At 34.4% G+C, this 20,777-nt stretch overlaps 1 protein-coding gene across 1 annotated transcript; it reads right to left on the minus strand.

Moving 5' to 3' along the window:
• Positions 1-15,765: 15,765 nt before the first annotated feature.
• On the minus strand, positions 15,766-19,011 carry LOC119688658. The gene has a single exon (XM_038103328.1). It carries the CDS (start codon positions 19,009-19,011, stop codon positions 15,766-15,768), a length of 3,246 nt encoding a protein of 1,081 aa, XP_037959256.1.
• Positions 19,012-20,777: the final 1,766 nt, after the last annotated feature.

A 20,777-nucleotide genomic window follows, 5' to 3' on the forward strand; every position in this document is an offset into this window, starting at 1 on the left:
AATTAATTTTTGCTAATTTTAGAATGAAACAACTTACTACTATATAGACGAAATATGTAGTACGTTCCCAACATACAAGTCACAGGACACAAATTTGATTATTTTTATAAGAAATGTGCATTTTTATGAAAAGAGGAGAAACCTTCAATCAGACTCTTTTTTTCTAGAAAGACTGAACCTCATATAGCTTAATATAATAATACAAAAATTATATTCCGCAATAATTTTGCGGAACTGCTGCAAAGTAAAAGTCCAAAGAGATTCGCAAAGTATGTGATACTCCAAACAATCGCATAAAATATTTTAAAACAAATATCAAGAATTTCTAAAAATTAACCATTTATAGTGACTTATTAAAATAAATTTAAGACGGATTTAAAGGTTCTCCACGAAATTCTTCGGTAATTGAGACTAGCTGTTAGTTCTACAGAATAATACATAGTACATATTCATAATTTTATCTATCTCATTTCTATCTAAATGCTTAACCAAATGGTCCGTGAATCAGGAGCACTTACATAAGATCAATAAATTTTTATCACTTCCTTTCTTGCTTCTGAAGAACTCCTCTTGTTTCTGATTCTGGTTGTTATATTCATCAGTCAACTTTTGCGTGCTGAAATCGGCGATGTGTTGGCTCATCTCGTTCTAATTTCTATTTCTTTAATATTTATTAATATCACCTAACATATAACAAAAGTGGACTAATTCATTTCAGCCATACTTTTGTTGTTCAAGATTCTCGAAATTATTATCATAATCACTGACTTTGACTAACTTTGAATACACCATTTGCTTGAAAATTTTATACAAATTTGACACAAATTTGAGACACAATTGCAGAAACCTCTCATTATTATATTGATCATTTTGATAATATTTGTGAGTTAGTGCAAATACTCGTGTCGAGATTTTGAATTTTAACATTATCAATCTCTGTCAGGCTATCCCTTCATCCTTTACTGTATGTCATTCATTATCCATTCGTGATCAAATAACAGAGTTTCAATAACAGATTTTTAGTAACACAGTTTCAATAACAGATTTTTATATGTTGTCTGCATCAATTTTATTCAATTTCAATTTCAATTACAATATTTGAATCTAGGTACAGAGAAAATATCTGAAATTTTGGAAATGTCATTTGACATTATAAATATTTTTTCATAACAGTTAACATCAAAAACCTAGAAGACAATAAGATTTATTTTTTAACCGTTTGATTCTAATAAACAATTTAAAATGTCAATAGAAGCAGCACTAACAGCGACTTCAGTGGCATGCGCAGACGGCTGCGCTACTGGAGCAGGTTGCAGACCAATATTTGAAGGAGATCAAACTATGAACCTGATTATTTGTGCTGCTGCTTGTGTTATTCTATTCCCTAAACTAATTTGGAGTGGTATTAAGGGACTCGCATTCAGTACAGCTGCTAAACAATGCGAGCACGGACGGTTGACCGAACCTTAGATGCGATGTTCCACAGATGCCTTGGACTATACTAGACGAACGGAACAAGGACGAATAGGATGATGTGACTGGCTGCGTATTTTGTAATTATTGAATGAGTAACAAATAAAATTGTATGTATTAAGTTTCTGTCACGTCAACGACAAAACATAAAAAGTTTTTCTATGTAGAGGGGATGAGGTTTATTAATCTAATAAGACATTAAAATTTAACGATGTTTAACTTTCTTGAATATCACCGATTATACACTCATAAATTCGTCTTATATTCTATGGATCTAGAATTTTTTCCAATATTTAAATTGAATACTGATTTAGTTTAATTAATATAAAATATCGTAACAGCTTGTATGTTGATTATGTATTTATTTTTACCAAAAACACCCGAAGGCACTCTAATAAAAGTCGAACAATATACGAAGTGAATAATCTACATGCTATCGAACGAGACTAACTAAATTCGACATAGTTAGTAAAGGTCTGAAGATTTGAGTCAAATTACAATACTAATGTCGTACATATATATGGGTGAAACATGGATCCATCACTTCACTCCGGAATCAACACGATCGTCATCTGAGTGGACTGCAGCCGGTGAATCACGTCCGAAGTGTCCAACGGCACAACAGTCACAGTCAGCTGGGAAGATTATGGCTTCAGTATTTTGGGATGCACATGGTATTCATTGACTACCTCGAAAAGGGAAAAACATTTCGATCATCAATAGTAACTACTACATGGCATTACTGGATCGTTTGAAAGCAGAAATTGTGAAATTTTGTTTCACCAAGACAATGCACCATGTCACAAGTCAATAAAAACGATGGCAAAATTGCACTAATTACACTTGGAATTGCTTCTTGGAAGTGCAAGTGCAAGTATTTAAAAAAAAATATTGTTGGATCTAGAATTGATCACTTTTAAATTTGTTATAAAAAAAATAAATGTATTATTTTACAAAGAGATGAAACGCCATCTTGGTTAGTTCAGGTGAATATTAGTCAAATCAACAGAATTTCCGGCTAGAACTGTTATAGGCTCTAAAAGAGGTACAGGGATATATCATGAGATGTGCGTAGGGTGACAATTATGAGACAGACCAATTATTTATATAACGATTTTAACAGAACTGAAAGACATGTAGAAATCTTGGGGTAGAAGTTGAAATTGAAATAAATATCGATTCGAATTGTATGGGTGTCATGGTTCTCTGTTGGCTCCGTTAATTTCTGGTATAGATGTAAAAAATTTGTTAATGGCACAAATATTCCTTTTTGTTGTTGTCGTTTTTTCAGTTGCCAAGAACCCCATCCCAAAATCAGCGAGCTTACCGGGCTATCCACTATGCCATAAGTGGCTTCAGAGAACGCCGAAGTACCAACAGGCGGACTCAGCATATTATAACTTTAGACAAACGGAGTAAACACGATTCTTTTGTGGAGTATGATAGGTCGGGATCTCATAACATGTATTTACAGCTTTAATATGACATTAAGCATTAGTGAACGAAAATAAACAGTACAGTGGCGTAGATCATCAAAAATCAAAAAAAAAATTTTACCTACTCTCATGTTCGCGTCGTGCAACCTGGACGTGAGCAACCTATGAGCGTGACAATGGAACCAATCCATGAAAAGCTGTAGTATACGGCAAACGACAGAGGAAGCCTTGGTGGGGCTACTTCGACATATTTGATTGAAGGGTTCGACGACGTTTGGCAGCTCATCAATAATGAAGCCGACCCACATTATAAAGGTGTTGGTATATACCTTAGGAAAACAATTGTAATTTCACTTTTATTATGAAAAGTTATCTCAGAAAAAATTATAACTGCCCCGATCAATCCGAAATATTATAAAATAACCATCGTGCAATGCTTTGCACCTATGGAAGACAACGGACTACCGGTCAAAGACAACTTTTACATTCAGCTAGACCACAAGTTGACTATGATTCTAAACAACGATATTACCGTGCTCATGGGCGATTTCAACGCTCAATTAGGCCCAGATAACGAAAATTATGAAAAAGTTTTGGTAAAGTACGTAATAGGAACCCGATCAGAAAACGGAGCATTGCTTCTGGAGCTGTGCAATATTCGAGATCTGAGAATTGACAGTATTTCCTTATAATATAAACCATAAAACTACTTGGGTTTCGTCAGTTAACAATGCAGAAATTCAAATTGATCACATACTGTGTTGTGTCAGCTCAGATGGTTAACTGTAGTACTTAAGTGTCCTGCATGACATGGTGGCAAGCCCGGTATGCTCGCCGGTTTAGGGGTGGGGTTCTTGGTTACTCAAATCCTACTGCTGACATCTAACAAAAAAAAACATGTCATGACTTATTTCTATCTAACTTATTATCACCTTAACTCTTAAATATTATCTAAATTCATTTCTACTTCAAAAGAAAACTATATATATAATTATATGTTAAAAAAAAATTAAACTTAAATTCTATACTACCTCGGTAATACCACTTTTCTCTTTTCTCTTCCTTTTTCTTTTTTTTTTTTCTTCTTTCCCTTCTTTCTATTTTTTTCTTTTCTTTTTATTCAGAATTCATTCCAATTTCTAACTCCTTCCTACTCAAGAACTATCATGTGCCTCATTTATTCTGTTTGAATTTAAAGAAGCCCTCGTCAAATAAAATGGGCATCACTCTTTTTTTATTTGCAATGATGACGGCTGCTGCCGTGGTACTTAGAGTGATCTCCTCGCTTTTACGCAGCCAGCACGTTTTACCAGGACCCATGCCCAGGTTTCGCATCATTGATATTGTGTCCTCTTTATTTTTGAGGAATTGTTCACTGAATGAAAGCTGCTTCAGATTTAAACACTTCTTCTCTGCTGCCATCTTCTAGATATTACTGAAATATTTTTATCTGTAACTCGGTATTACTGTCTCACTACCCTTGCCCAAAATAACCTCCAGCACACCCTTAGAGCTACTGATTTGTTTTTAGTTCATATTACAACTATCTATATTAGCTTAATCAAACAAATTTCACATTCCTCGAAATAACCGAAACCAATAAATGACTTGCAACCAATTGTTTTATGCTTTATAAAAGTTATTTTTACATTTATTGAAACTTAAAATAGATGCTTACAATAGCAAAAAAAATAAAATAATAAAAATAATAGAAAAAAACTATTTATGTATTATATAAATATACAAAAAAATTCTTGTCAATACAAAATATGCAATACCTCTTACGAACATATGTATATCCCTTTCAAGTTCTTCTGACACAAGTTTCATAAATAAATAAAAAAATCAAGACCTTCTTTCTGTACATCAAATTTCTGAAATTTAGTTTTCTATACAATTTAATTCTGTTCTACTCTTTCTTTTCTCTTTTATACAACTTGTATAAATTTTACCTTAGGTACTTACTACACTCGATGAAATGATATCTAGCCAGATACCTAGCTACAAAAAAATCAATTAAGAGAACTTATGGTAACAATAAAAAAAATGTTTAGGTAGATCAACAAATATTTGATGCACTTAAAGAGTCTTTACGTTATTTAATTATTAATAAAGAGATTGACACTCTTTTTTTTTTTTTTTTTTTTTTTTTTTTTTTTTTATATTAACTACCCAGAAAAAATTCAAAATATACAATTATTGATAAATTATTAAAATTGTTAAAATTGTAAGTTATTAAACTATTAAAATTATAAATTATTAAAAATTATTAAAATTATAAATTATTAAAATTATAAATTATTAAATAACAATTATAAATTATTAGCTGTATTCACTGTATATATCCATAGCTGTATATAGTATTAAAACAGAGTACCTTGTAACACCGCTACTTGCACCGCTACTAATACTGCTACTTGCACCGCTACTAATACTGCTTCTTGCACCGCTACTAGTACTGCTTCTTGCACCGCTACCAATACTGCTTCTTGCACCGCTACTAATACTGCTTCTTGCACCGCTACTAGTACTGCTTCTTGCACCGCTACTAGTACTGCTTCTTGCACCGCTACTAATACTGCTACTTGCACCGCTACTAATACTGCTTCTTACACCGCTACTAGTACTGCTTCTTGCACCGCTACTAGTACTGCTTCTTGCACCGCTACTAATACTGCTTCTTTCACCGCTACCAATACTGCTTCTTGCACCGCTACTAGTACTGCTTCTTGCACCGCTACTAGTACTGCTTCTTGCACCGCTACCAATACTGCTTCTTGCACCGCTACTAATACTGCTCCTTGCACCGCTACCAATACTGCTTCTTGTTTTTATTTATTCTAGTTTTTATATTTTTTTTCTTGGAATAAATTGTTCACAGTATTTTTTTTTATTTAAATTATTGTTATTCGACAACTTCAAAAATTCATTTTTAGACAAATAAATAATTAATTTAGGTTTTTTCTTCTTTTCTGTGCAGCAATTCACAAGAAAAAGACTTTTCACTAAATTTGTTCACAATTTTTGTTTAAATTCCGCCGTATATTTTTACTCTGCTCACTAGCCAAATTCAATTCAAAAAACCATCATCTTACAGCTCTGCTCACTAATTTTATACCCCCGCTAATCCTTGTAACTGGCCATTTCTAAACTTTTTCTCCAGTTACCAATATTGGCGGGTTAGCAGAACCTTTCGTTCTCCTAACGTTTTGTTTGTTTTTCTTTTTCTACATTCCGAAAATTTAAAACTACAACTCCTAATTTACATGTTCTGCTCTATTGGCAGCACTAAAAATTGCAAGTTCGGAAAGTGTAAGAACTTTCGCCGCGATCTTGATAATCAAAACAAATGACGATAAGAGAAGCAAAAGCTTTCACTTATTTTTCTTACCATGTCCGCGCAATGCACATAATAATTTCTATTTTTTTTCTTTTATTACCAGTATTTAAAGTGAAATCAAATCAAAATAATAATTAAAAAAAAACAAAAAAAAAAAAATCCCCTCATATCTGGAAACATTCAAAACCACCCAACCACAGGGAACCATCCGTGCTCTTGTACAGCGTGGGACAACCCAGGTAAAATCTTGAACAAAATTTTTTCTTTTTCATTACTAAATTACATGTTTTCTTCAACTAGGCCTACATAACAACTGTATTAGAAAAGCATTTTAACATTGTTTGCGATTTACACAATAAGCGTAGTACCGACAAAAGGCCATCAAGAGCAACTTGCTCAGTCATCACACCAAACTGGTTGTGATAGACGAAGAAGGGCAGAGCTTGTCTCAGAATATAATAGACTAACAAAGCTGATTAAAAAACAACTCAAAATAGGCAAACAAGTTTTCTATGACAAAATGGGTAAGAATGCTCTAATTGCAGCTAACAAAGGTGATTTAAAAAGCGCATACAGAATTATTCGAAAACTGAACGGCTTCAAAGGTGCGAATGGTACACCGCTAGTGAACGAAAACGGCACACTAAAAACATGCAAAGAGAAACAACTTATTACTTGGAAAATATACTTCCATAAAACTTTAAATACTATGCACGATAAATCCTTAGAAATGTGCGAAATACGATCCCGACGCCAACCACACAAATTTATTAACGTAGATCCACCTGCTTTACCAGAGATAACTGCGGCAATCAAAACGATGAACGACGGTAAGTCTAGTGGTAGCGATAATATTCTTGCTGAAATGTTTAAAGTTAATACTAAGGCTATGGCCACTATATCGACTCAGCTATTTCAAAATATATGGAGAGATGAAGAAATACCGAACGATTTCTAAAATCTTTATTCAAATCGATTTAGAGCGAACATCTCTAAATGAACTTATCCGTTTAAACCACGCTAGACTTAGACCAGGTCAGTCGTGCATCGCCAGTATTCATATCGTAAGAATCCTAAAGAGCAGTCAGCTGAGTTCATCCCCCCTTCACCTGCAGTTCATCGATTTCGCAAAAGCATTTGATGCATTAAAGTGCGACGATACGATGAGTCATTCTGCCTACTACATAAAGGCCAATTAAGCAAATCTTTTCCAACCGTATCAGAAGTCAAACAAGGATGCATACTCTCTCCGTTGCTTTTTATAACTGTAGTAGACTTGGAATTGGAAACTGACACAAAAACTAGGCACCCTCTCATATGATGACGTTGTATTAATCAGCACAATGAATTGCAGCATCGGCTTTCAAGCTTAACAAATGACGCTCTAAAACTTAGACTAAAAGTTAACATGAGGAAGACTAAATTCATGCGAATTAACATGAGCAACAATACACAGTTTAAAATGGTGCTGGACAGGCCACAATCTTCGCAGGCCCAATGAAAACATTGCACGCCAAGGTCTGCGATGGAATCTTCAATGTAGCCGTTGACCTGGAGCACTAGCTCGATTTTAGAAGAGGACAATTGAAGAAAAACTAAGCGAAGCCAATTAAACCTGCAATAAGATTTACTGAGAATTAAGTAACAGAATCCAATATAAAAGGATGGTGGAAGCCCTATGATCTACTGAAAGATGTGGATAAGTGAGAGAGAGAGAGAGAGAGATGTTTGATTTTAGCAATCAGATTTCATAGGTAATTTTTTATAAAATGGAAAAAAAATAAATATCGTTCAGTAATAAAATTCCTTCATCTGAAACAAATGAACAATTATGCAATCAATATAGAAATAAATTCTATTCTATTCAATTCTTGCATCTCCGTTAACAATAATAAAATATTGGAAAGCTGAATTTAAACGTGGTCCGGGTCGTTCAAAAAAGGTCACAACTGAAGAAAACATTGATCCAATCCACAAAATTGTAAATGGTGATCCAAAAACTAAATTGCGTAAAATAGCAGACAACAGAGATGACAAACATATCATATAAACGTGTATGGAATATTTTACATGAATACTTGAGTATTCAAAAGCTTTCGACAAGATGAGTATAAGTGCCGCGTTTCCTCGCAATTGCCCAAAAATGACGAAAATATACACAATCTAGCTGACTGGGACGATCTAACGTCGAGCAGTGACACAACTAATGAAGCATGAATCCATTACTTCAAACCTGAGGGAAAACAACACAAAAACCCAGAGAATGAGTATAACGCGAGGGTAGTGCTTCTAAATGACCACGAACTCAATTATAGGCTGGAAAAGATTTTACTTTCGTATTATAAGATTCAAGTGGAATAATTTTCATAAACTATTTTAAAAAAACAAAAACAATAGCATTGGACTATTAATGCATATTATTGCATCGATTGAATGAAGAAATCAAGAACAAACGACTACATTTGTTGAAGAAAAAAATTTTGTTCTTGCAAAGTAATGCGACCGCTTACACGTCAATTAAAACGGTATTCATCCGATTTGGCTCCTTGTGACTATTACCTGTTTCCAAAATTGAAAAGATGACTCCGGGGAAAGAGATTTGCATCAAATTATAAAGTGGAATGGAAAACTGAGGTATATTTCAGAGGACATTTATCAAGTTCGTAGTATTTGTTTATCAAGTTCGTATTATTTAAAAATGTTAAAACATCATTGCATAAAGTATAATTTTCCAAAAAAAAATGCGTTCTTATTACTTATGTCGGGATTTATTAATCCATCTAGTATATATGAACATTTATATATAAAGAAATATATGAATTGTTACGTTCAACATCTTTTATATTCATGTGTGCAGAGTTAGAGTCTGGCACGGTGGCGAGGGCAGCTAGCTCGTCAGAAAAGGGTTGGATTCTTTACTCCGCTATAGCACATCCGAACCGTAACAAAAAAATAAAGAAAAATCGTGCCAGAGAATTTGGTTCAAAAAAATTTACAATCAATGATAGTAATTTTATACAATATTAATACCCTGTGTCTACCAGTTTTTTTTTTTTTCTTCTTCGTATTGTCCCTGTCCTTGTCGGTCGGTTTGGACCTACCCACCCTCACTACATTCTCTCCAGCTCCCTAACTTCATGTTCGTCCCTGTCCTGTCTAGCCCATTTTAACATACCCTAACATTGTCCCCTTTCTCACATTCACCTGTCACCTATATCTCCTAACCTTAAGCCATCATTTGTTTCTTTTTCATGACATGCTAAAAAAATAAAAAAAACAAATAAAAATAAAAAAAAACAACTAATTTGTATTATACAACTACTATATTTATCGTCTTATCTAAACAAAAATAATGTGAATTAAAAATTAAATAAAATTAAATTTACAAATTTTATATGTTTAATTTATTACAAGAAAAATAAAAAAAAGAAAAAAAATTTAAATACTAGAAATAATAAAAAAAATAAATAAAATAATTTGAAATAGAATAATAAAGGATTAAATCTTATGTATATTTCCACTTTAATTTTTGTTTAACGAGAGAAAAAAAAAAAACGTAATATGTATGTATACCTGCATCCACATAAAAATAAAATTGCAAACGAAATCAAAAAAAAACAAAAGAAAAAAAAACAAAGAGATGTTTTATATGTAACACTCTTTACCTGCGTTACTCTTACATACAGGTTCATTGACTCCTCGTTGATGACGTCACCAGCAAGATCACCTGTAAATAGAAACAAACTACTCCCTTCATACTTTTTTTTTTTTTTCCTGCACTCTTAAACACCGTAACCGTAGATAATCATTGCGTATATACATACATATCTCTTACAATTTCAAATGTAGTTTACAAACAAATTATTTGCACAAGAATATTCAAAAAAAATAAAAAAAATAATTCTAAAAGTAAATAAATTAGTTATCTAATTATTTCAGATTCGAATATTAATTACTTGGTATGTTATAAACTTAATGCTAATAAAAAAACTTATAAAAATTATATTATAGAAAAAAATATAAATAATAAATATATTAATATTATTTAGATGCTATGAAAAAAAAATAAAAAAAACTTCTTTTTTTTCTTTTATTAATTTGCCACTTAGCTGTTGTTGTTGTTGCCTCTGGTTGTTGGTATTGTTGTTGTTGCTGGGTGAAAATTGTTGCTCCACGGTAATGAAATTATAACCTCAACACATAACACAGGTCTTGCCACCTTGTTGATGCCACTTAATGTTTTAACGAATCAACATGACAACCTTATTAATTATAATAATCTACAGCTTTCAATTTTTGGTTATGCATTATCTCATATTATTCTACTGCTGTAGTTGTTTTGTAATCTTCAGTATGATTTCAAAAAAAAAATTCTGTTTTTTTTTTTTTTATCTTTCTTCATTTCATTTGTTTTTAATTTTTAAATATTCACTTTAATTATTTCTTTTACTAATAATAATTAATTTTTAAATATTCACTTTAATTATTTCTTTTACTAATAATAATTAATTTTTAAATATTCACTTTAATTATTTCTTTTACTAATAATAATTAACTTTTAAAAATTTACTTTAATTATTTTTTTTTTACTAATAATAATTAATTTTTAAATATTCACTTTAATTAATATATTTCAATATATCGTCTCAAATTTTTCAAGTCGCTCGCGGACATCAACCGTCACCTTCAAAAGACTTCCTCTCAAAAAAAAAAACTGCAACCAATATCTCTATTTTATATCATTCTCCTCCCGTAATTTAATCCGTTGGACACTCATCCCGTACACTTTTCGGGGTCGTTCCTTGAACCTCCAGTTCATGTTATTTTTCTTTCCACCTTCCGAACACTTTTTTCTTTTTTCTCTTATTTCAATACTTGCATTACGCATTGCTCTGGCAGCATTGATCATTTCAACTTCCAATTTGGCCAAACTTTTCGCCGCGACTCTTGATCAAAACAAAAGAAAACAAAAAAAAATGTACAAAAGCTTTTTTTTTTTTTTTCTTGCAAATTTTGACATTTCGCTGTGCGTGCAATGCACAGGCTAATTTTAATTTATAAAAAAAAATAAAAATAAAAATAAAAAAAAAATGTGTAGACGGTGTGTCGCAATATTACTGCCGCGAATTTGGACAAGGAAGGAATGCTCACTTTACAAAAGGAACCACAGTGAGACAAGCAGGTGCTGCACTGAGACTGCCTGGACAACGTGGGACATGCGGGGTAATATCATGTTGTTCATTTTCTTACTCATGTTAGCCTATCACCTCCTACTCACACAGGCATACACAACAGAATATTACTTATATTGTATTGATATATTTATATATGTATTTTACAATTTTACATAACTCTAAAACGAGATTAACTTTCAATTATATTTCTCACTAGAACAATTTTTTTTGTTTCTTTTTAATGTTATAATCGAATTATTACCTGTTTCAGTAAAAGTTTTATGCCCAATATTTTTAATATTAATTAGTTCTTGGGATCAAGGGTAAAACCCAGATGCAGGTGTAACGCAAAATAGTTCTTTTGCCACGGAGCTTCCTCCTGCGTAAGACCACATCCCACACGAGGCGATCCTGTCAAGCTGAACATAGTGGATCTAGACCAAAGGAGGTCGATAAATAATCCTTGTGAACGAAACCAGCTAGTTATCCATCTGAAGTTAAATATATGCACGAAGAACAACAATTGTCTCGGATAAAAATAACAGCAGCACTAATGACGGCCCGGCAATGAATAATGACAAACGATCCCAGAAACGACATACCAAAAAATATATGGTACATGTGGCCTGTTGGAACGTAACTTCAGTATCAAACGAAGATCGCAAACTCCTTATTGAGATGAACAAGCACAACATCGATATCAGAGTCCTGTCCGAAAGAAAATGAAAGGGAAAAGGCAATGATGTTCACGAAAATTACGTCTTTATATATTCTGCCAAAAACAAAGAAGAACGTGCTTCGTTAGGTGTAGAAACACTCATTCGCGACAAATAGAGAGACAAAATAAAATCAACAAACTATATAAACGACAAATTACTACAAGTTAGCATTTAATAATAAAACCAGAACCCATTTTCTGTGTATATATGCGTCGATATCAGCAAGCCACAAGGAGAGAAGGTCAAGTTCTATAGCATGCTCCAACAAACGATGGACTCCATACCCCCAGGAGATGAAATCATGATCCTTCGAGACTTTTACGCACGAATTGTAGACCAAGCTGTAGACGGTGTCAACAACCGCTTCAATGAGGATCTCTGAATTTCTGTAGTTTGTGACAAAAGCTAACAACTGCACTTACTTAAAGGAAAGTATTAGTATGGTATATTAATTTTATATTGTAAACCGCCCCTGGATTCTGTAGTAACGGCTGTATGGTGTGGTATTTGCATGCCAATAGAATTGTTGCTAGTTGTTTACACCAAATTTGGGATCGGTAAATATTCTAAATTTGGGGTAAGGCATGCGGTTTTTGTTTTTGAGAAAGGTAGAACAGTTGGTTTTGATTCAGCACAAAAGAACGAGTAGAGATTTTTATAAAATAAAACTAAGTGAATTAATTTATATTTTTTACAGATATGTTCAATATTATATGATTTGGATATATGGTATGTATATTTAAATTAATAACAGATAGGTATTGAAAGATTCATACGCATATTAACATTCAAGATACATATGTATGTTCATGAATTATAGGAAATATAGACATGAACAAACTATGTATCCACATTGGCATACTAATAATACCAAGATTATTATAGTTTTTCCATGAATGTATAATTATACAGATATGGATATATCAAGTTATCCGCATTATACTAACATTTTTGATTATAGAATAGAATTATATAGATATTATGACTAATAATGCATACTAATAATCAAGATGCACATGGTTTTGTTCATGAAATATAATTAAACATAGATATGAACAACCTTTGTATCCACATTACACAGTAACATATATTGTATAGGTATTTGTTACCTAGATATAGGCTGTTGGTATTGCATTATCATGTACTAATAATTCATTTATTATTTACAATTCATTGATTAATAACCTCTTTTATTATTTATTTTATCTTATCTTATTTTGTTTTACCAATTTCTATTATGTACTCTATTTTATTTATTTATTCAAGTAATAGGCTATTAAAGCACCCCGACCTAAAAGATCTATTGCGCGCCTAAAGGTCCAACTAGGACAATTTCAGAATATTTATAAATCTTGTAATTGCTGTGGGCTTAATTTTACCTATTTGACTTGGGACTAAGATCCCGCTTCCAAGGTAATCGAGTCAACGTCTTGCCACCGCTGGGCAGTTACATAGAACATGCTCTGATGTTTCCTTCTCCTCATGACAGAGTCGACAGGAGTCACTTTCTACCACACCTATAATCTTCATGTGGTAATTAAGTCTACAGTGTCCTGTAAGAAGTTCAGTGTAGATTTTAAAATCGTTTCTGCTAAGGCCAAGCAGATGTACTCCATGGTATTTTATCTATATTTTATTTTGTTTATTTATTTATTATTTGAATTATAATATTGTATTTATTATTTCTATTATTATTATTTATTAATTTTATTTTATTTAATTAATATTATTTTGCTTTAATATGTATTATATATATTATTACTGTTACTTTTATTGATAATTGTATTTATTTAATTATAATATATATATACATATATATAGTTGTATTTGTATTATAATTTTATAATTGATTTTTTTAATAATCTGAAGATATAAATAAGGCAGTTTATAGAAGGGTTGTTTAGAATAAGGCAGACCCTTCTGTTGTTTTATATTGGTTTGCTTTGAATTTTTGAGTACACCTTTTTGTGTACGTCTATTTACCTAATTTAGGTTTGTGTAAATGCGCAATTAGTTTGCGTATAATGTGATTATAGTGTATGTGAATATTTAATATAATTTAGATATATTTTGATATATTTATGATAATAATATATATTGTATATTGTGGATTTTATAATCTATGAATATGTAAGTAATATTTTTAATTTCATTTTATTTATTTTGTTTTGTTTTTGTTTTATTTTTATTTTTTTACACATATGATTTGACGACAATTTTTAATCCATTCTAATGAGTTCGATTGGTTATCGGACGAAACGCGTCAATGGAAACCTTTTTAGTAGTTGACTTTGTTAATGTATGTATATATATATATGTATATACATATGTATATATTGTAAGGATGGAAATTTTAACTAATTTCCAACCTATATACAATCAGTGTGGAGTTGATATCTGCAATAAAAACTGGTTAATTTTTATTGGTAATTTAAAACGTAAATAACTCACCATAAACCCACCCCCGCATGCACGTAACTGCACCAAATGAATAAACCTACGATTACATTGAAAATGGAATAAATATAAAATATATTTAAACAAATAAATAATACACTCACTTTATTTATTATTTATATTAATACTTTCAATATTTGTAATATTTATTTATTTATTAATAAATAAATAAAGAAATAAATACAAGAATACACGAAAACACAAAGCACGGAAATTACACCCAGGCGAACAACAGCAGCACAAGACAACAAGTATCAAAAATACCAACGGCAAATGTACCGATGCGCTACAGGAAAAGCTTCGGTCGTTTGAGTACAAATAAACGAGCATTGTACAAGCAAAGGACTTGTTGGGAAACTCTCAAAGGTAGTAATACGTCTTTGCGAAACAAGTCAGTAGAACTATAGCGTCAAGATAGTACATACGTCTTGACTAGTAGTCTTGTATAGCGTCAAGGTAGTACATACGTCTTGGCAAGTAGATTGTATATGTAGTCTTATATGTAAATCAAGCAAAGGTAGTCATGACACATCTTGACTAGTAGGATTTTCTGTAGGTTTGAGTTAGGGTAGTAATACGTCCTAACATTAATGAATGCTAACACCAAGGCTGTAACCTAGCATTACTCTTCTAATCTCCAGTTAACGACGTCTTCTGACAAAACATCAAGATTAGCACGAGTAGTGTCGTCTGACAGCAACATTTCAGGCACGTGGCAACAACAATCGGAACAATCATTGAAGCACAATTATTCCAAATAATCGTAGTCATCAAATTGGCAAACCAGCATTATATTATAATTATATTAGATTGTAAAACCTTATTTTATTTTAAATTCTCCTAAATAAATAATTGAATTACTACATCACATTGTCTTTGACTTCCAAAATAAAAATTCTATTGCAACGACCCCTGGACGACGGCTGAGTATACCTCAGCATCATCAGCGACAGAAAGTGTGTCGTTACACTTTATATATATATATTTTTTTTTTTAACGAGGTGTAAAGCATCGAAAGCCCAGTCAGTGCGAGACTTTAACTCACTAAAGTCACCCCGATGTCCGACGGTTAGCCCTCTCGGGATCACCGATTTGGTATTTCGTCAAGAGGCCGTCCAGAGCACAAAGCTCAAACGTCAGTTTTTGTCGTCATTTCATTATATCCATCATAGTTGCAATGATACATGCACTGCAGCTGTTCTTCTTTCCTCTTCCTGAAGTCGCAAACGCCGCATAATTTGAGTTGCGAATGTTTTAACTGCCTTCCATTTAAAGCTACTTAAGCACATTTCATGTACAATGCTGCTAGGAGATGGTAGATATCCTAGGGCCTCCACAAGTATTTCCCGTTCTTCATTAAACCGTTCGCAGCTAAAGGCTACATGTTCTGCACTTTCTACGACGTTGTGGCAGTTTGGGCAGTATGGACTATCTGACAGATGAAATCTGTAAAGATATTCTAAAAAGCCTCCGTGGCCGCTCAATATTTGACTCAGATTATACTCAATTTCACCATGTTTTCTTAACACCCATTCCTTAATGTTAGGTATAAGTGTATATGTCCAACGTCCCTTAGAGGACTGCTCCCATCTTTGCTGCCATTCTCTAAATGAATATACGCGTTCGGCAGATTTTTGATCTATCGTAGGTGTTATGCCTTGCCCGCCATAAAGACGGCCTAACTCTTTTGCATGTATGTCAACTGGCAGTTTTCCAGCAATGACGCAGATTGCATCATCAGAGACTGTTCTATAAGCGCAGGCAACCCGTAACGCACTGCGTCTGTATATTTGTGCTACCAGACGTAGCTGATGCTTTTTTGCTGCTGCCCATATAGGAGCAGCATAAAATATAATAGAGTCCGTTACAGTAGATAAAAGACGCCTTCTTTCGCCCTGAGGACCACCTGTATTAGGAAGAATTCGCGTTAATGCACTATTCACTGCCGCTGCCTTAGAGCTTACTGCTGTAAGGTGCTGTTTGAAGCTCAGTCTTGCATCGATTATGACTCCAAGGTATTTTATTGCTTCTTGCGATAATATTTCATGCCCGCCAATTATGATTTTCATCTTCTTTTTCTGCTTTCTTGCGGTTATCAGTACTGCTTCTATTTTTTGCACCGCCAACTCCAGTCCTGCATTTTTAAGCCATCGTTGTACTCTTGCTGCTGCATCGTTACATTTTGCTTCTAAGTGATCAAGCTTTTTGTCAACCACCACTAGTGCGATGTCATCAGCGTATCCAACTATTGTCACTTTATCAGGAAGTCTTATTTTCAGGATTCCATCGTACATAGCGTTCCACAATGTGGGTCCAAGAACTGATCCTTGTGGAACCCTGCCAGTGACCTCATATTGTTTTCTACCTTTTTCTGTGTCATACTGCAGTATTCTATCGTTAAAGTAACTGCAAATAATGCGTACCAAATAATCAAGTACTTTCAGAGTTTTGAGTGCCAGTAGTATCTCAGACCAATTTGCTGAATTGAAAGCATTTTTAATGTCTAGCGTGATGACTGCACAGTATTTCATTGCAGTATATCCTCCGCTGGTAGCTTCCTTTGCAATATTTGTTACCGTTCTAATCGCATCTACCGTTGATCTAGCCCGCCGGAAACCGTTCTGCTTATCAGAAAGGCCATTGGGACCTTCCAGATACTGCTGGAGACGTTCACTTATTATTCGTTCAAAAACCTTCCCTATTGTGTCCAACATACGACCCAATATACGACCCAATGTTTGCATCACTTCTTCTGATGTCACTGGTGGTATGTTGGTATTCCAATTCACCTGAAACACCTGATCGGTCATTTTCTCCTGTGGAGGAAAAAGTGCCAGAACAACTTCCTTCAATAGAATTGGGCATGTGGGCTGTGGGGACCTCGGTCCTTTTACTTTCTGCATGACGATTTTGTAAGCCAGACCCCATGGATCTTCATCAGCACTATCTCGCATTTGCTTAAAGCATCGATTTTTGCTCTTTTCAATTGCTTTTTTAAGATCATGTTTTCGAATGCGATACTCTGCATATAGCTCATTGAAAGAAATATGTCGTCTAGCTCTTTGCGCTTTTCTTCGTGCTTTTATACAGGCTCTGCGAATATCAGCTATCTCGCTAGACCACCAATAAAGTGGTTGTCGTTTGCCACTATATTTGCATCTTGGCATAGATATATCACACGCAGTTTCCATTTGTATAGCTATTTGTTCCGCCATGTTTTCTGCTGTTGTTTTGGAAACTTGAGCATCCTCCCATACTATAGAAAAAGCTTCTGAATTGAAGGCTGATGGGTTCCATTTTTTCTGCCGCACACTTTTGTCTACTTGCTGGTTTACCGTGCTGCGTACTTCCAACATTATAGCCCTGTGGTCACTGTGAGTATAAATGGATTCCTCTACTTTCCATTTTGTGTTGTTTGCTGTGACGCGATCTGCAAAGGCCAAGTCAATTATTGATTTACCTCTGACGCAGTCGAATGTATAAACTCCAGGAGTATTCAGCAATACCAGATCCATTGCGGAAAATGTTTCCTCTAACAGTCTTCCTCTTGGGTTTGTGTATGTACTGCCCCAAGTTGTTGACCAAGCGTTAAAATCTCCAGTAATGAGAATAAGACGCTTCCCTCGTAATTCTAGTTCCATTGCAACCATCAAACGCTCAAAGTCTTCTAGAGACCATCTTGGTGGAGCACAGCAGCTCACCTGATACAGGCCTTCCATCTTCGAGATATATACCCTTTGTCTAGCATTTCTAGGTTTTTTTACCTGCGCTTGCTCGCCGATTGCATCAAGTAATTCTTCGTCTGTGTTCAGGTTTGTTATTAGGTCTCTGCACTGAATTGTAACGGTATGTGTTTTAAGATTGACCGTTGCAATAGATTCCAAGGCTTTTTCAATAGCAGAGTGGTAATCGCTTGACCCTCCATCTTTGCTCCTCTTTAGTTCTATGAGAAGCCCTCCATTTTGAGTTGGCCGCATGGTTCTGACATTTTCGCTCAGAGCTTTGAGCTCTCCACTGTCTTTCACTTTCTTTAGTATGTCCGCATATGTCGTACCATCCACCTTTTTTTCTATAAGAATTGCATCCGCTTTAGGTCTTATAGATCTTATCTTATTTTTGACTTTCGACGATTTTTCTTTTTTCTCGACTTTTGTCCATTTGTCAGACGGCATCTGCAGAGAAACTGTGTCAGCTTTTGTTTTCATGGCAGTGGGCGTATTGCGTTCCTGCTCCGAGCCTTTAGGGCTTAAGTCCACTCTCTTTCTTTTTTTTGGTGGTATTTCTATCGTTTCAGTCACTGTTGCTGGTAGCTTGCGTAACTGTTTTAGACCATCGGTTGGTCTGGATTTTCTTCTTTCGGAATCTAGCTCCGTACTAAGCTCCGTGTGGGTGCGTTTGATTATGCTGCACATTTTCCTGATATCACCGTGAACATTGCGGCGTGGTTCGACATATTGTATTAGTCCATCTATTTCTTTTCATAAGCGTTCAATTAATTCACTTATGGTAAGTACGGACTCGCCTGTAGCCACTGCTGGTAATATCAGTCTGTGCTGCGATTTTTTGTTTCGCCGTGCTGTGGTGACATTTTCAGTGTGAGCGGTTTCTGATTCTCCATTGTTTGGTTGCAACTCTGTCATTGTTAGTGCACCTTTTGTCGTACAACTGCTCGGTGCTACTGTTTGTGAAGGGGACCTCTCACTCCCGGAGTTCCTCTTCGGTGGTTCTATTTGTGTTGTGTGCATTATTGTGCTATTTGTTTCTTCTTCGTTTTTATGTTCTGTATTATATATATTTATCATTTTATATGGGCCCCAACTCGCAGCCGCTATCTCCGCACGTGCATGTAGTTTCCGTAAGTCTTATGGTAATCTATGTAAACAGGGAGGCCATACGAGGGTTGACTCTGGTCCTTATGGAATCCAGAGTTCAGAGATAGACTTCAATCCGGAATTAATAGGGAGTACTCTCAACCTAACCTACAAGGTCATCAACAAGATGACTACGCGCATTGAGCGCTATGTGAGACTTGCCAAGTTTTCGTGGGACGGAAGAGGCTACGGATCCTTCTGAGAGCCATTTTTGCAAGATTTCACTCCGCATACTCAGGTAACAGAGATTCGCAACCCCAGCCCATAACAAACTGTGTTTTCAACCTTATTTTCCGGTATGCCATAATCAGGAACCTTACCGGTCTCGGTTCCGATGCCTAACCATAGGCTTGTACAATATTTTTCTACATTCCAACGGTGGTGCTTCAGAGCCATTTTAAGAATGGTAATAGGCGCTGTACACTTCCATCTCCCACGGTGGTGCATTAGCCGCCCCCAATAAAGAAACTGTCGCTGTGCACATTTAGATCCCACGATGCCACCCCGGGGTGGGGGACGCTTACTGAAAGACGGCGTCTACTCGTCTTGTCACAGGGGCTTCACAGGGTCATTGTGATCTTTTACACCACACCCTCCGACGCCTGCCGGAATTTAGTCGCCTTTTACGACAGGCATGCCTTACCTCGGGAATATTCTAACCCCTATCCCGCAGGGGATGAATATATCCTACCAGATAGTCAAGTAGAGGGGTCATTAGAAGAAAAAGATAAAAGAGATGAAACATTAAAATCGCGACCGCACCGGCAGAGGCAACCGCCAAAAAGGTTAAGGGACTATTTGATGGGAGAGGAACTGTAGTATATTCGATCATGGCAACCCTGTATAAAGAAATAGATAAAAAAGGAAAAATACAAAATGCGTTGTTGTTCGTCGTTGTGCTTAAAGGAGTAAGCGTGCCGTAATTATTATTATTATTAATAGCAATTTGTAAATCTATATAACTTTAATCAATAAAGTATATTGTATTTTATATAAAGAATATAATAGTTTTGCATGTAAAATTGAACGGATCATGTTTGCTGAAACGCAGCTAATATGTATCTTTTCTCTCTTTTAGTTTTTTATAACCAATTTATTTTTCTTACAGCAAACAAACTTCAAAGTGTTTTTATAAAATAACTGCTTTTCATTTTCCCTCAAGGTATTAAAAGTACCAATCTCTAACAATAGCTGCATTTCAGCAAAGAATGATCCGCTCAATTTACATACAAAACAATAATAGGGTGAACCAGCTATTGAACTGGTTCACATTCTGGTTTAATGTGGAATGTATGTACAAACGAAAA

This window comes from Teleopsis dalmanni, chromosome X, assembly GCF_002237135.1.
Source record: "Teleopsis dalmanni isolate 2A chromosome X, ASM223713v2, whole genome shotgun sequence".
Classification (NCBI taxonomy): domain Eukaryota; kingdom Metazoa; phylum Arthropoda; class Insecta; order Diptera; family Diopsidae; genus Teleopsis; species Teleopsis dalmanni.